Source organism: Chlorocebus sabaeus, chromosome 14, assembly GCF_047675955.1.
Source record: "Chlorocebus sabaeus isolate Y175 chromosome 14, mChlSab1.0.hap1, whole genome shotgun sequence".
Taxonomy (NCBI): Eukaryota; Metazoa; Chordata; class Mammalia; order Primates; family Cercopithecidae; genus Chlorocebus; species Chlorocebus sabaeus.
In genome coordinates, this window is record NC_132917.1 from 39,422,195 (window position 1) to 39,439,619 (window position 17,425).

At 39.1% G+C, this 17,425-nt stretch overlaps 2 protein-coding genes across 3 annotated transcripts in view; one reads left to right on the forward strand and one right to left on the reverse strand.

Annotated features, from left to right (window-relative positions):
- The window catches only part of TMEM178A (transmembrane protein 178A), a 51,648-nt gene that overhangs the window by 32,484 nt on the left and 1,739 nt on the right, over positions 1-17,425 (forward strand). The window contains exons 2-3 of the mRNA XM_007970865.3: positions 5,927-6,040; positions 8,868-9,005. Of these exons, the coding sequence (XP_007969056.1) occupies positions 5,927-6,040; positions 8,868-9,005 (252 nt within the window). The remainder of the gene's footprint in view (positions 1-5,926; positions 6,041-8,867; positions 9,006-17,425) is intronic.
- Positions 9,860-17,425, reverse strand: part of THUMPD2 (THUMP domain 2 tRNA and snRNA guanosine methyltransferase) — a 69,419-nt gene continuing 61,853 nt past the window's right edge. The window contains exon 11 of one of the 2 annotated variants that reach the window (XM_038006838.2): positions 9,860-10,398. The gene's annotated coding sequence lies outside the window, so the exon portion shown is untranslated. The remainder of the gene's footprint in view (positions 10,399-17,425) is intronic. The other variant, XM_038006839.2, reaches the window with a different exon arrangement.

The following is a 17,425-nucleotide window of genomic DNA, read 5'->3' on the forward strand; positions in this document are numbered from 1 at the left end:
AACTCTAGCTTAACTGTCCACAAAATTAAGATGCATGTCTAGAAAACTAAGGACTGCTAACTTTTCTGAGCAGTAGTATTTAATATATAAAGTTTGGGTAACAGCATTTATGTTAAAGCTTGGTTACAACTGAGTAATAGCCTCAGGCTAGTTACTTAACTCTGAGCTTCAGATTTTTTTACTCATTTAGTGTGGTTAATAATACCTTTTATATTTAGCTCAGAGGGTTGTTGATGAGTAGCAAATGCATTGTGTCAAATACTTTTTCTGCATCTTTGAGATGATCAGGTGGTTTCTGACCTTTATTCTGTTGATATGGCATGTTGTATTAATTGATTTTAATATGTTGAAACAGTCTTGCATTCCTGAGATAAATCCCACTGGATCATGACGTACAACCCTTTTCAAATGTTGCTGAATTCAGTTTGCTAATATTTTGCTGAGGAATTTTGCATATCTATTCATAAGGAATAGTATGTATTTTCCTTTTCTTGTGGTATCTTTGGTTTTTCATATCAGGGTAATTACTGGCCTCATAGAAAGAAGTACAAAGGTCCCTTCATTTTCTGTTTTTTGTTGTTGTTGTTTTGAAGAGTCTATGAAGGATTGTTAATTCTTCCTTAAACATTTGGTTCAATTTACCAGTGAAGCCATCTGGTCATGGACTTTTCTTTGTGGTGCGTTTTTACTAAGTTAATTACTAAATCAGTTTCTTTACTTGTTATAGATGTGTTCAGATTTTCTGTTTCTTCTTGACTCAGTTGTCTTGGAGTTTTATATTTCTAGGTGTATGCCATTTTATCTGTTTTATCTAATTTGTTGGCATGTAATTTTTCACTGTGTTCTCTTAAGCTTCTCTATATTTCTCTAAGATTGTTAGTAATAGCCTCTGTTTCATTTCTGATTTTTGTTGTTGTTGTTTTGTTTTTTTGGAGACAAAATCTTGCTGCATTGCCCATGCTGGAGTGCAGTGGTGCCATCTTGGCTCACTGCAACCTCCGCCTCCCAGGTTCCAACAATCTTTGTGCCTCAGCCTCCTGAGTAGCTGGGATTACAGACATGTGCCACCATGCCTGGCTAATTTTTTGTATTTTTAGTAGAGATTAGAGATGGGGTTTCCCTCTGTTGGCCAGGCTGGTCTTGAACTGCTGGCCTCAAGTGATCCATCTGCTTCAGCCTCCCAAAGTGCTGGGATTACAGGCATAGCCAAATTTTGGTTTTGTTTACTTTCTCAATTTTTAATTTTTCATTTTATGTATTTCCACCCTAGTTTTGTAATCTCTTTCCTTAGTGTGCTCTTCTTTTTCTAGTTTTTTAGGGTGGAGAGTTAGGATACTGATTTGAGATCTTTTTGGTTTTATTTTTGTTTTGAGATAGTCTCACTCTGTCCCCCAGGCTGGAGTGCAATGGCGCAATTTCAGCTCACTGCAGCCTACATCTCCTGGGCTTAAGCAATCCTCCTACCTCAGCCTCCTGAGTAGTTAGGACTACAGGTGCATGCCATCATGCCTGGCTAATTTTGTTTATTTTTTGTAGAGACAGGATCTCACTGTGTTGCCCAGGCTGCTCCTGAACTCCTGGGTTCAAGTGGTGCTCCCACCTCAGTTTCTCTAGTGTTGGGATTACAGGCATGAGCTACTGTGCCAGGTGAGATCTTTTTTTAATGTAGGCATTTACAGCTATAAATTTCCCTCAAAACATTGCTTTAGCTGCATCACATAAATTTTGGTATGTTGTAATTTTGTTTTTATTAATTTCAAAATGTTTTCTAATTTGCTCTAGTGATTTCTTCTTTACCTTATTGGTTATTTAGGAGCGTATTACTTAATTTCCACAAATTTGTGAATTTCCAAAATTTTATTTTATTATTTATTTCTAATTTCATTGCATTGTGGTGAGAGAACTTACTTTGTATGACTTTAATGTTTTTAAATTTATTGAGATTTATTTTATTGCCTACATATGGTCTATCCTAGAGAATATTCTATGTGTACTTGAAAAGAATGTGTATTTTGCTATTGTTGGATGGAGTGTTCATAGATGTCTCTTGTATCTAGTTGGTTTATAATGTTGTTCAAGTCTTCTGTTTTTTGTTGATCTTCGGTCTAGTTGTTTTACTATTATTGAAAGAGAAGTATTGATGCCTCCAACTATTATTATTGAATTGCCTATTTTTCCCTTCAATACTGTCAGTTTTTGGTACTGCATGTATTTTGGGGCTCTATTGGTCAGTATATGTTTATGATTACTATATCTTCTTGATGGATAAACCCAGTTATCATTAGAAAATATCTTTCTTTCTCTCTAGTAACAATTTTTGTCTTAAATTCTGTTTTGTCTGATATTAGTATAGCCATTTCATCTGTCTTTCAGTTACAGTTTTCATGGTATATCTTTTTCCATCCTTTAAAATTTCAACCTATTTATGTCTCTTGTAGAGAGATCCTTTAAAATTTCCATCCTTTAAAATTTCAACCTATTTGTGTCTCTTGTAGACATCATATAGTTGGATTATGTTGTTTTATCTACAATGCCAATCTCTGCCTTTTTATTGGAGTATATATTTATATTTAGTATAATTTTTGGTAAGGTAGGATTTATATATGCCATTTGTCTATTTGTTTTCTATATGACATATGCATTTTTTTCCTGTTCCTTCATTAATGTTTTCTTTTGTGTCAAATATGTGTTTTCTAACATAGCTTTTTAATTCTTTTTGTTGTCATTGTTTCATTTACTACATTTTTTTTTGTTGTTGTTATTTTCTTAGTTGTTGCCCTGTGACGTCTTAATTTAGTTTGGATTAATACCAATTGAATTTCAATAGTATATAAAAACTTTGCTTCTATATAGTTTCATCCCCACTCTCCTCCTCTGTACTATTATTGTCATACAAATTACGTGTTTATACATTGTGTGCTGATCAACCGAGATTTATAATTATTGCTTTTTGTCTTTTAAATCAGATAGGAGAAAAAAAGCTGCCAACAAAAATACATTTATACTGTCTTTTATGGTAACTTATGTTGTAAACTTTATATGTGCTCTTTATCTTTTAAATATGAGTTCAGTTATTATCCTTCATTTCACCCTGAAAGACTCACTTTAGTATTTATTTTTAGGCCAGGTCTCTCAGTTTTTGTTTAGCTGGGAATATTTTATTTTTTTCCTTCATTTCTGAAGGATAACTTTGATGCATATAGGATTCTTGGTTGACAGTCTTCTTATTTCTGTGTTTTGAATATGTCATCCTATTCCCTTCTGGCCTCCATGATTTCTGATGAGAAATCAGCTGATCATGTTTCAAAGATTTTTTTTTGGTGTATATGATAATTTGCTTTTTTCTTGCTGCTTTCAAGATTCTCTGTCTTTGGCTTTCAACAGTTTGATTATGATCTGTCTGGGTGTGGGTCTCTGAATTTATCTTATTTGTAGTTCCTTGAACTTCTTAGAAATGCAGGTTCATGTTTTTAAATGAATATGATTTGTTTTAAATCAAATTTGGGAAGTTTTTGGCAGTTATTTCTTCAAATATTCTTTTTTGATCTTCCTTCTCTCCTCCTTTCTGCAGCTCTCATTATGCTTGTGATGGTGCCTCACAGGTCTCTGAGGCCCTGACCATTTTTAAAATCATCCTTTTTTCTTTATTTTTCTCAGATTGGATAATTTCAATGGACCTGTCCTCAAGTTTGTTGCTTTTTTCTACCTCCTCAAAACTTCTTTTAAGCCTCTGATGCGTTTTTCTTTTCAGTTATTATACTTTTCAACTCCAGAATTTCTGTTTTTTTCTTTTCAAGAATATTTCTGTCTTATTACTAATATTCTCTATTTAGTGAAACAGCACTCTTGTCCTTTCCTTTAGTTATTTGGATAGGTTTTCTTTACTTTGAACATATTTAACATAGCTGATTTAAAATCTTTGTAAGGTAAGTCCAATATTTGGGATCCCTCAGTGACAGCTCCTATCGACTGCTTCTTTTTCTTATTCTTTGCATGTCTTGTACTTTTTTTGTTGAAAACTGGGAATTTGAAATAACATACTATGGCAGCTCTGAAATGAGATTCTTGTCCCTATTGTTGTTGCTGTTGTTTCTTTAGTGGCTTTCCTGAATGAATCCTGTGAAGTCTGTGTTCTTTGTCATAGGAGGGCCCTTAAGTCTCTGTTTGATTAGCTTAGTGGTAAACTAATTGTACAGAAATGTTCTTAGCCCGCTAAAACCAATAAACCTTCCAGTCTTTGCCAGTGGGGTTTGTTGTGTGCCTGTTGAGTATGCCTTCAACTCTGCCGTAGCTTTCACTTCCTGCTTACAGAGCCTCAAGGTCAGTCTCAAATGGAATGATAGTTCTGAAGAATACAAATGTAAGCTATTACTACATTTGTGGTCCTTTATCTGTCATTGTTCTCATACTATATTGTTTTGCCTTTAGAAGCACAGGCATTTCCTGACTTATAAACAGCTAACTTATAAGTAAACAGCTACCTTTAATGCCTTAGACCTCACAACCACTGCCATTGGGCTCATGTTGACAAAACAAATTTAAAAAAAAAAGAACTTTGAATTTTGAGAAAATGTGTGGTTTCACAAAAAAAAAGCTTCCAAAAATCAGAGATAGTTTGGGTAGTTTTTCTCAAAGGGAGATTCAAAGACTACCTACATCAGAATTACTTGGGATGCTTGTTAAAATTCAGCTTCCTGGCTCCATCTCAAAACTTTTGATTCAATATATCTGGGGTAGAGTCCAGGAGTTTAAATTTTTGACGAGTCACCTAGGTGATTCTTATGTACACTAATATTTGAGAAACTCCTTAGGGAAGATGATCCTGTAGGTACATTCACAGGAGGGACTGAGGTTCATGATGCAAATTGTGCACAAATATTAATCTCTTCCCTTCACTGTATAATCTTTTTAAAATTTCACTTTTATACACACTAAGATTCCACCAATTAGAAATTTATTTGCATCTATGAATTTTTTTTTAAACAGCTGGCAGTGTTAAAGGACTAACAGTCACTCATGCTTTTTAAAAAATTAGTTTAATCAGATTGCATTTATCCAAACAACTGGCCAAGATGATTTAAAGTGAGAGAAGAACATTTTATAAGTTTTATAAATTTTAAGACAGAGTAGATACTTTTCATGAAATTCAGAAGCCTTTAGGAGAAGAGAATAATGGACCCATGTTAATTTATGCAGTAAAACATGGGTGTGTGAGGTGGGTGTGAGGAGGTAGAGAGTTACTAGATTAACCAATGTGTACACCTGCCCATGTCAAAATATTGTGCCTGGAGCTGGCCATTCAACCAGATAGGGGAGGAAAATTATTTTCTTTCTTGTTTCTACTTTCAGTATTACCCTTTTTCTCAAGATCTAGAATTCAGGTCAGTATAATTTTATTAAGGAATTATATCAGCTGCACTAGGGTTAAATAGGCTTTTGAGGGTTGTCTGGAGATATAATAACCACCTAAACCATGTGGAAGGTTATCTTTATGGAAAAATGTCTTCTGGTTTCCAAATAACACACTTCATAATGAACTTCATGAGGCTACCCATTTGAGAGTTTGAGACTGGATCAGATTCAGATATGTGATTTATCTGTGCTAATTTAAAATTCTAAGCTGATTTTCCCAACCATCTGTGTACTTTTAGGCCATTTCTCCTTGAGGAGTTTTGTGTTTAGGTAAAACAAACTCCGTATCGGAAAACAATTAGGGGAGTATAGATCCTTATACAATTTAATACATTAAAAAATGAAACCTGATTTTAAACATTATTTTATGTTTTAGGTTTTCATTGCTCTGAATCAGGAGATTCTTATCTCATCTCCCATTCAACCCAGGTTAGGTTACAGTATTCTGCCTCAGGTCTCAGAATTCTGTTACAAATAAGCAGACTCGTAAATCGCGTTTCTTATTTCCTTCAAGGTATTGCGCAGCGATGCACGGCCATCAAGTACCACTTTTCCCAGCCCATCCGCTTACGAAACATTCCTTTTAATTTAACCAAGACCATACAGCAAGATGAGTGGCACCTGCTTCGTAAGTATTTCCAGGACAGGTTCAGAGAGGAAATGGTGTCTTTCTGAACAAAATTCCGACCACCCCTCTCACATCTAGACAGCAGGATGTTGTTCTTATCCTCTGTAAGCCTCTGGGCCCAATCCGATGTAGTCAGAGACTCAGAGGATCATTTCCCTATGCTGTGGACACAGTTTGCTTAAAAATAAAATGTGTGGAAACCTGGTATGAGGTCTTGTGAGACAGTCTGCCCTGGTGGCATCTGTCCACAGCTGCCTACTGAATCTTTTGTTTGCCGAGTCATTGGATGTAAGGACCTGCTGTATCCCTTGTCTTAGTAAACCAAGGAGATTATATGTTAGGGCTCTTATTTTTGTTTTGTATATACAATATTTATTTTAGCTACTGTGTTTATCTCCAACCTTTGTATTTCTGCTAAAATACCTTTATGAGTGTATGTCATAATTTTCTCAGAGGGTGTCTACATCTCAATGAAAGGAACTACTCTTTTTCACTGTCAGGAAAATGTGAAACTCTAGAAAGGATCACGCAGTGTGAAACTAAAGAGGGCTGATATTTACCTAAAAACTGTTGCTTTAAGCTGCCTGATGATAGATAGCTCCCCAAAACAAAAAACTAAAGTGATTTTTTTGGTCTTTGCCCCCATCAGAGATTGACATTGTCATTTTCCAATGAAATAAGTAATGAGGACTTCAGGATCTTGTTTGGTGGCCAAAGCTACTGTGGAAAACTAATCAGTCTTATTCTGTAAGTCAATCTCTCTGAGGATTAAAAGGCTCTGTTCTGAATCTCAAACATATAAATGGAAGCTCTTCTGATATTGCCAGAGCAGTGGTCTAATATTATACATATTATGACGGGCAACTTTAAGACTTAATCATCTTTCCAGAGAGCTATGTAGTTACTGGCTGAGGTCAGGGAAGAAAAGATCATCATAGGAGCCTGAAAAAGAACCATAGCTCTTTAATAGTTTGTAGCCTGTGATTGCCCAGCAAGCAATATTTGAAGATTCTTCTTTTAATCCTTTTTGGAGTTCTCATGGAAAGATGCTTTCAGCAGTCGCATGCATGTCTATTTCTAAGAAAGTCACACTTGGTGATTTGTAGCACATTTACTGTGTAAGCTTAACATGACTGGTACTAATGCAAATCCCATGTGGATTATATCTGAACCTTGTGCCTTTTCAGAGTCACAGAAAATAGACTATTACTCAAACCACAGGAAATTTGGTAGGCTGTAAGATAATAGTGACTGAACCATTACTACATTTCCCCTGCTCAGATGTGGATGTCTCAAAAACTACTTATACCCTTAACACTAAACTCCGCATCTTCATATTATCACTGCCCCTGGCCCCTTGTTCATTGGTGTCCACATTTCTTCTTCTAGGCAGAAATACTCTCTTTTAATTTGGATGCTCTGAACTGGAAATGAGAAATCCCCCTTTAAAAAAGGGATGGTCTCTCTGTGGCTAAGATGCTAAGAGCAAGACTGGAAGCTACTGTAATCCATCCTCGATGAAGCCACCCCTAATGCCCAGGAGCCACACAATAAAGTGATGGCTGCATGGGCACTTTCACTTTAGCAGAGCATCCCACACTTCAAACAGTGTGATGTGCACCTTGTCTTGGCCCCATGTGTACACAGGTGTGCATGATCCACGTGCATTTGCCCACACCTGTTACCTGGCCTTGGGGGCAGCAGATGTATGCTTGGGATGTGTTGTTTTAAGAAGGATGATTGAAATTTAGCTAACAATTTTTAAAGTTAGATTTGTTAAAAAAAATCCTTTGAGATGGAGCTGTAAGGTAAATAAAAAAAACTAAAAAGTATTTTTTTAAAAACAAGGAAGAAAATAGGAAAAGTAAAATAGCTGGAAGGTAGGCAAGGTAAGTGCCGGTTTAGTAGTTGGAGGCAATGTGTGTCCAGGTACCTGTAGTCAGCCTGCCTCTTGGTTTTGCCAGGGAGGTGGGGAAAGAGCTGGATTTCTGGCTCAGTAATCACAGTTGTGATTTTGCAATAGGCCAAACTTGACGGTTGGGCCACTGTATAGTGGAGACTTATCCTATTGGAATAGTACCTCCTTCACCTGGGTAAATGGATGCCCAGGTTGTGGGATCTATGCTTTAGGGGTGAAGGCATTTATGAGCAGATGTTTCAGAGGAAAGGGTGTTTATGAGCACATGTGTCCTGTGTGCACTTTGCACCACTGTTCCAGTCACCACAATTACCTTCACTTTCTCAAATCGTTTTTGAAAATAGGCAGGAGTAGATGTAAATGAAGAAGGAAATAATTGGCATCTGTGTTGATCAGATAAAACCCTATTTCACAATAGCTTTTTTAGGCTCTTTCTCCTAAGCCAGATTAAGTACAGCCACTACCGTGGGGGTAACCTACATTTCTTTTTTTTTCGTTTTTAAAATTTCAATAGTTTTTGGGGTGCAGGTGGTTTTTGGTTAACCTACATTTCTATTGCTCTGTTAAGGCTAACAGATATTTCTCAAACCCACCTCACTCTTGGTTTAAGTCATTTGACATCTGTTACTCAGGTCTATCCTGGGCTTGTCCTCTAGTCTATTCTCCACTTGGTGTGGACTTCTCCATGGACTCAGAGAGGGTAGAGTCTGACCCTCCCTTGGTTACACCCCATTAGTCCTCTTATGGAGTGCCTGGGAAGAGTATTCCCTAAGCCTCCTCGCCCTGTAGGCTCTAAGCCTGTCCATGTAACTTACTAATTTTCACAAGGTATACAAAGCCCTAATTCTCTAATTCTTAATGACTTTCCTGAATTCTGATTGTGAATGTCTGTGTCTGTTTTGAGATTAGATTTAAGAAGAATCACTGCTGGCTTCCTGGGCATGGCCGTAGCCGTCCTTCTCTGCGGCTGCATTGTGGCCACGGTCAGTTTCTTCTGGGAGGAGAGCTTGACCCAGCACGTGGCTGGACTGCTGTTCCTCATGACAGGTAGGCTGCACGTCTCAGGCCGTCTGTCCCTGCCAAGGTGAAGGCTGCTCTGCATGCGGCTAGCTAGTGTCGCTTTGTTATCTCCCTGTTAATTTTGTTTTCACCTTTAGAAAAGCAACCAGAAGGTCATTTTGGCTTTGCTGGGAAATACAGAATTTAAGGAAAATAGTGGTGTGAAAAATGCATTCTCCATATCCCCATTGTGGCCTGTTAGTAGGTTAGATGGAAGTGTCTTGGGTTTAATCTCTAAAATGAGCCCAGTCTGTTTTTTTGCTCTTCTTTCTTTTTTTGAGATGGAGTCTCACTCTGTCACCCAGGCTGGAGTGTAGTGGTGTGATCTTAACCCACTGCAACCTCTGTCTCCTGGATTCCAGTGATTCTCCTGCCTCAGCCTCCTGAGTAGCTGGGACTACAGGCATGTGCCACCACACCTGGCTAATTTTTGTAGTTTTAGTAGTGTTTCACCATGTTGGCCAGGCTGGTCTTGAACTCCTGACCTCAGGTGATCCCCCCTCCTCAGCCTCCCAAAGTGCTGGGATTACAGGCATGAGCCACCACGCCCCGTTTTCTGTTCCTTATTTCATACTGTGCCCCAAACCCTGGCCTGGACTCTTGGCAAACATGGGCCATTGCTTATGAGGTGCCCTCAAAGACAGAGGGGGATAGATCATTGCAACCCATCCCCTGGCTGGATGTCAATTCAAAGGTCATGCTTTAGTGATGTTGTCATTTTTACATACACAACACTCATTCATTTTACTCCACAGATATCCTTTGAGGACTTACTATGTACGAGGCACTGCTGTGAGTGCTAAAGACACACAATGAATAAGGCAGGCAAAATCCTTGTTCATTTTTATTGTGGAGAGACATAAACAATGATTTGTGGTGTGATAAAAGCTGTGAAGAAAAGAAACAGGGTGAAATAGAGACTCAGGGAAGATCTTGCTGAGGTGGCGATTTCTGAGCTAATTCCTGAGAAGCAGCCGGTGGTGGGAAGAGCGCAGCAGACTGAGGAAACCACTAGTGCCAAACCAGAGAGAAGCGGCCAGTGGGGCTGGAGGGAGTGAGGGACAGGATAGTATCACATGAGGTGGGGGAAGTGGGCAGTGGCCAAAGCTTCAGGGCTTTGTTGGTCATGGTGGAGAGCTTGGATTTGAAGCTAAGGGTGACAGATGCCCCTAGAAGGTTAGAAGCAAAGGAGTGACTTGATTTTTAAACAAGAGATTGGAAAGGGTGGGGGTGTGGAGACAGGGCTAGGATGTTTTTGAGTAACAGCTAAAGGGTAGTTTTGTCTAAAAAGGTGCCAGGTGCTGAGTCGACGGCTAACACTGACCGACGGTAGCTTCAGGGAAGAAATCTTTCCTTTCTTCTTCTCCTTCACAGAAAACTCCTGTATTAATGATTAGTGAATGCCAAATTAACTGGGCATTAACAGTTTCACAAAGTATACTCAGCAACAGAACGAATATTCCCCTAGATAGAGAGCCATTTTAAATAGGCTTATTTCCACTTGCCTGGAATTCTGTTATTCAAGTGACCACGCCTAGATTTCCTAGCGCTTCTCACTGTAATGGGTCACCTAATTACGCCTGTGTTAACAGGAGGCAGCCACACCCCACCAGGGCTGTCACTGTTTGCTGACTGACTGTCTCTGAGGGCTGACAGATCGGGGGTGCTTTGCCCTCTGGCATCGTCAACCACCCTGCAGCCTTAAGGAACCCACTTCTCAGGCAGGGATCCTTCCTTCGAACTCCCACTCGTCCCTGTCCCACTCCACGAAATGGTGCTGCAATTGGCAGTGATCTGGAATGTGGGGCATCATCACCAGCATCCTGGAACATTCAGAAGTCACATGGATCCTGCCTAGTTCCGAGCAGAAAACCAATTTAGGTTTTCTGGATTTTGGTGAATACACAGTGGCCACCAGGACTGTAGCACAGGGAGGCTAAAATGTTAGTTTCTGAGGTTTTAGAGGCGGATTTGGACCCTCAAGACCAGCCACTGGGTTCCTGCCCAAGGGATGCATTTAAAATCCAAATTATAGAGTAAAGCAGACAAGGGCAACAAAGAATCAGAGAGGACTGCACTGCACAGAGGATTCCTTTATGCTTCTGCTGGGGCTTAGTGATTACTTAAAAATCTCCCCTGTTTTCTTCTCTCCCTTTATTTAAGCCCCCATTTCTCTGACTCGTGTCTCCATAAATATCGAAGAGGTACAGACGTGTTGCCTCCCAACCCTGGAAAGGCCCCATACCACTCCCCTTGTCAGGGGATTTGTTACAACTTTTGTTAGAACTAAAGATTCTAACAATTGTTAGAACTAAAATAAATTTCAAGACCGTGAAAGCCTACTGAGTGCTCCTTGGGAGACTGAGGGGCCAGTCTGGTTTTAAATGAAAGGAAGTTGAAGGTTCAATGGCAGGTGGGCACAGAGGAGAGGCAGGAGTTTCCTGGGCCAGCTCTACCTCTTCCTGTTCTCAACCCTTGTTTTGGATCCATGTGTGGATTGTACCTCTGGACCAGAGGAGCTCAGGAGTCCTCAGGATCGAGCATGGGAAGCTCCTATGTAATTGTTAGGCAACATCAAAACAAGCAAAGCAATACCCACAACAGAAACCACCACCACCACCACCACCACCACCAACAACAACAACAACAAAAACCCAAATAATAAACTTGAAGTTTGATGACCAGTTCTGAAGGACTAATAGATACAACCTAACATTGTTAACATTGTTCTGTTGTTTTGTTTAGTTTCGGTTGCCCAAACAACATTATTGAAATTAAGGGGGAATCCACTTACAGACCTCATCACCTGAAAACAAAAAAACCTTTTTTCAATATTTTCCTTATTCTGGACCAAATCTTGTCATGTATTTGCTTCATTGTAAGCAAAGAAGAAAGGAAAAGGAAGGATAAGAAAAGGGGAGGGGATGGAAGACAGGGAGAGGAGAAACATGTTTTTCCGTGGAGTGGATATGCTATGCTGGATTCACCTGTTCTGTTGCTATGGGATTCAGGGGGGTTTGTTTTGTTTTTGTTACTACAAATAATGCCTTGAAATTTCCTTTGCAAACACTGAGACAACCACGTCAATCTATTGCATGAGATAAATTAGCTGTAGAACGTTCATATGCAGGAGATGAGAGCAAAAAAAGGGTTAAAAGAATAGATTTTAATTAAGCAGAGTGTCTTTAGCCACTCAACTCAGCATCCTTCCCACAGAGTTTTGATGCTAAACTTAGCCCCTTCTAATGCTCTGCCATCTTCATTCTCTGCCTGAACTTATTAGCTAAACTTTCAAATGAAGAACATCAACCATGTGACAGGTTGGGCGGTTAAAATGGAAACGTTGGAACAATCTTTCTCCTTCTGCCTTATTGATTGCACAGACAGGTCTTGATTACCACATGTGACACAGCAGCCCTGCTGACTGTCGATGCACATCTGGAGCCAGGTCTCACCCCCTTTTCTCTTCCCTGGGGCCATGCAAGGGTCCTCCCAGAGAGCCAGGGCCAGCCTGCACATCGCCCACGGGCCTTCAATTTAGACTTTGGATGTCACACCCTCTGAGGTTACACACACACAGGCACAGAAGCATACACAGGCGATTGAGGGGATAAGACTTTCATCTTCCAGCTTTAGGCTTCTGCCCATTACTAGACTATACTGCTTTCAGTGTACTGTGAATGAATATTTCCACCTATATTATTAAGTGATGCATTCTATTAGATGGATATAATAAATATTATAATTTAAGTTATAAATCTTTTAAAAGGTTATTCAGTGCAAACAGTTTTAAACACTTTTTTAGGTCTCTGTTGTAGGATTTTTAGTATTTTTTTAATTCACTAGGAGTCTTAAAAAATGGATAAAGCTTGGGCCTCCCTTGGTGGGGGTCTCACTGCTCACCAAATTCATTCACCTTCACAGGCTGCGCCTTGAGTGGCCAACTGGAAGATCACACACAGCATGAAACACTCCCTTCCTGACAGCAGAGACAGAGAAGACAGAGTCCAGGCAGCCCTAGCAGAGCTCCAGGGACAGTTAACACCCACCCACACTGGTTATTCATTCTTTTGTTTCAATGAATCCAAAAAAAAAAAAAAAAAAAAAGACTCCACCATGGTAGGTGTATTGAATTATCTAGATTATCCGTTGATTATGACCTGAAACTACAGGTCCATGATACTTTTTCTATAACCTTGGGGGCCAGGTGTGTTTTGTAATTCAGGATTTAAAAAATTTTATTTTAGAAGAGTAACACGGTGCATATATCCTGTGTTACTTAACATCCTCAGCAAGATCTGGGGTGGCATCTTAAAATCAAATACATTAACATTCCTGTAGTTAAACACATGAATATTCACACTAAATGGGATCATTAAGAACTAGAATAGCCTATGTCAGACCAGGCCAGGATTTGCCACTAAAAAGATTGCTTCAGTCTTTCAGATTGGATGCTTTTGGGATTTAGGAATTGCATTGTGTGTGTGTGTGTGTGTGTGTGTGTGTGTGTGTGTTTAAGAGTTTATTTCTCTCTGTTAGTTCTGCCAGTCAGTTAGGACAATATAGGAATGGCTTTTTGAGTAATCTGTGTGAAAACTAGCATGAGGCATTTGAAGGAAGACCAAAGAGATCAGAAGGATGGGCAGGCCACCTTTTGAAGGAGTAGGGGAAAAAAAATCAATGTTCATGCCTTTGGGTGTTGTAGTTACATTATTTATCAAGCAGGCTAAACAGGGTGAAGCAACTTTCACTCCTTTCAGTCTTTTAAGCACATTAAAACATGGTGATCAAAAGAATGGGCCCCGTTACCCTAATTGCATCTTACCAGCTGGCACCATGAAGATTTTAGGGTAGGAAATTAGGTTGATGATTGTGGGGATGGTAGCATAAATTTACTTCTGTCCTGATGTGAAAATATCCCTTCTAGCCCTATAATTCTGTGATATCGTGGTATCTTCTAATTATGAATATTGGCAGAAAACCTTTTAATATTTTATAAGAAAAGTAGTTGCATGCAGGACTTGTCAGGAAACCAGTAATTTATTCACTTTTTTGAAGATGCTGCCGGCAGTAGTAAGGACCGAGCTCAGGACTCAGGAACCTCTCTCTCTCTCTCTCTCTGGGGGCCACCAGCTGGCTGAAGAGTATCAGCTAGGCAGGGGAGAAGTGGAAAGGAAGGGAGAGCCTCAGAGAAGAATGGAGGAGAGACCACCTTTCTCCCCATGGATCTTCAGGAAGGACCATTAGATTTTGAACTTTCAGAATGCAGAGGTGATGCCTTATTAATGCTTCCATACTCCTTTCACATACCTTGCATTAATTAGATTGCTGCCAATGAAAATGCAGCATTATCAGAAATAACTTGCTACATAGGTAATCCCTACTTGGGGTAATTTGTGACGAACTGACTCTTAAGTTGGTAGAACTCAACGTATGGCAGAATTCAGTTTCATTCAGGTTTTCTTGACTCCGTGTGCCCAGTTCTGTTGGACTCCACGCAGAACTTATGGGAAGTCTAAGAGATCTCTGTGACCTCTTCCTGAGATGCATACAGGAAGGTAGAGTGGAGAGATTGCTTGAAGTTCCTGACCACATCAGTGTTGAACTGAGTCCAGCTGTGACCAAAAAGAGCTCATGAAACTTAACTATCTCTAATATACCAGAACTAGGTTTGGGACATGGTAGATACTCGATAATTGTTGAATAACTTATTGAGTAACACCTAGAATAGTACAATCTTGCTAAAACCTATAAAAAAGCTAAAAATATATTTCGTGCATGAGTACACACACACACACACACACACGTGTGCGGAACGTTATGGGCTTTGTGTCCCCTCAAATACATTTGTTGATGTCTTCGCCCCCTACCTCAGAATGTGACAGTATTTGGAAAAAGGGTCTTTAAAGAGAAAATTAAGTAACAATGAAGTGATATGGATGGGCCCTAATTCGGTATGACTGCTGTCCTTATAAGAAGAGGAGATTTGATCGTGGTGATAGAGGAGAGACTGTGTGAAGACACAGGGAGAACATGGCCATTGACAAGCCAAGGAGAGAGTCCTCAGTTTAAAAAGCCAACCCCACTGACACCTTGACCTTAGACTGTAGCCTCTAGAATCGTGGGAAAACAAAGTTCTGTTGTTTAAGCCACCCAGTCTGTGGTAGTTGCTTATGGCAGCTCTGGCAAACTCATGCATATGAGTACTGTAAGATATGTATGTGGAACCTAACGGAGAATTCTACACTCTCAACATTGACCTAAAACTATTAATTCAGCTAGAGTAAGAATGCTTTCATCATTTCAAACAATGCTTTTTCTTGATGTCTTTGAATTTAGGATTTTTTGTTTTGTTTTTAAAAATATCTTGAATGGGTTAGGCTTCTTTTACAAAAGCTTGTTGGAAAAGTTGGAAACAATGCTTTTCTCCTCTTAGTACATTTCGTTGTAATCATCACACATTCCTGCCCATCTCACAAATCATAGTGGTGGCAGCTATGCATGTGCAAACATTCTTAGAAATGTGAGGGTCTGAAAAGGAAGAGCTCCTAAATATGGTTTTCTTGTCACTCTTTCCTGCCCTGCTTTCCTCTTACTAAGAACAACTTCGAGAGCACTTTGAAAGGAGAAGAGATGTTACGGAAGGGCAAGCTATAGGGGCATTTGTAGGAAGGGGGATGGATAGAGAGGGGACATACTTGTGGGCTGATAGGCCTCCTCTCCACCACGCTCAGCTGAGTGAATAAAAGCAACAATAAATAAAACAAGTCTGCATCAAAGTTTGATGCATGCCCTGTTCCGAAAAAACTTAACTGGCATAGAGATGCCACTTAAATTAATACAAATAAATAAAGTAAGGCAAAGGGATAATCAGGTTTCCAAGGCAAGATGGATCCAAGAGTGAGATTAGAAGCCAAAAGCATGCCATGAAATCCCATGCTTTTGCTCATGGTGGGCTATAGATTTAGCTTTAGGGAGCGTCAGTGCTCTGGCAACTTGGACAAAGAAAAATTCTATTAGTGACATCATTCGCAGTGTCCATGAGGTAAGCACAAATCAATTCCCCAGGAAAAGCACAACCATCCATGACATTGAGGGCAGAGAGAAATCATTCTGGTTAAATCCTCAGATTAGATTCTTTCTTATAATTCTTTTCTATTCAGTATGAACCGGTGGTGTAATGATAGAATTCATGTCATGAAAAGCAATTTTATGGGGTTGGCAGGCGAGAGGAGCTAATAAAATAAATGTTAAGTGTAAAATCAAAGGGAGTATATATAGAAAGATAAATACATAGGACATTCCATTTTCATTTAATTGCATAAGCTGAGTACTAGATTCACTAGGAAGTTTTAATAAATGTTCTTGTTTCATGTTTCATTTTGGAATAACAGAATCACAGAAATTTGACACTTTTAGGGACTTCAGTAATCAAGTTTCCTACTCTTTTTTTCCTAGATGAAGAAACCAAGGCTCAGAGAGGTTAGGTAATTTCAAGTTTGCACAGTGTTTGGTAGAGCTGGAAACTAGAATACTTACTTCTCACATCCCAACCCAACGCACTTAGACATCAAAGGATGCTTAAAAGTTTAGGTTTGAACTCAAGCTTTCATAGGTCATTAAAACTATGTTACTTGTAAAAATGCTTGCTTTTAGGCGTTCAGCTGTGTGCAAACAGCGAAATGCAGAATAAAGTTGTTTTTCCTGTGAAGATGTCTTTGTTCTATTATTCTGTTTTACTTGTTGATGCTCCAAAGATTATTTTTTTCTAACTGCCTATTGTTCTACTACCAGCATTTATTAAAAGGGCTTTGTTTTAAATAAAAACTGCCTTTGTTTTGGTGCCAGTGAAAACATTTGTGTAGATCTAAGAACATTTGCTTTTCACAAGGTTTGAGAAAAGTGGAGTATTCTTTTTTGAATGGTCCATTACTTTATGAGAGAATTATTTCCATCTCAGTTTTTCTCTTTGAGAACTCAAAGTGATATGTTTGCTATAATAAATTGGAGCAAGAAGTCAGAAGAAAAGATTTTATCCTTTTTAGTAAAACAGAATCACTTTAGAGTTTAAATGCAGAATTAAGCAGAGTAGGAAATATCAAATTATCTCAGATCAAGTGTCCTTTTAATTTAGGACATTTATTTTCTAAATGCACATTTGGAAAAGGATTCAGGCAGTGTGATCTTACATGATTTGAATGGAGGCAGAATTCTAACATTTTAAAGATGGCATTAAGGTAGTCTTTATTTCTTCCAAATTGCTGCCTGCTCTGAATTTGTTTTTCTGCTAGCGTTTCTAATCTCCAAAGCTATAGGTTAAAAAAGGGTGGTGGGTAGGGGGTGGGGAGCTTTGAGGGGTTGGAGAGGTAATCTGCTTCTTTTAGCTCTCTCTTTTCAGTTTCAAAATC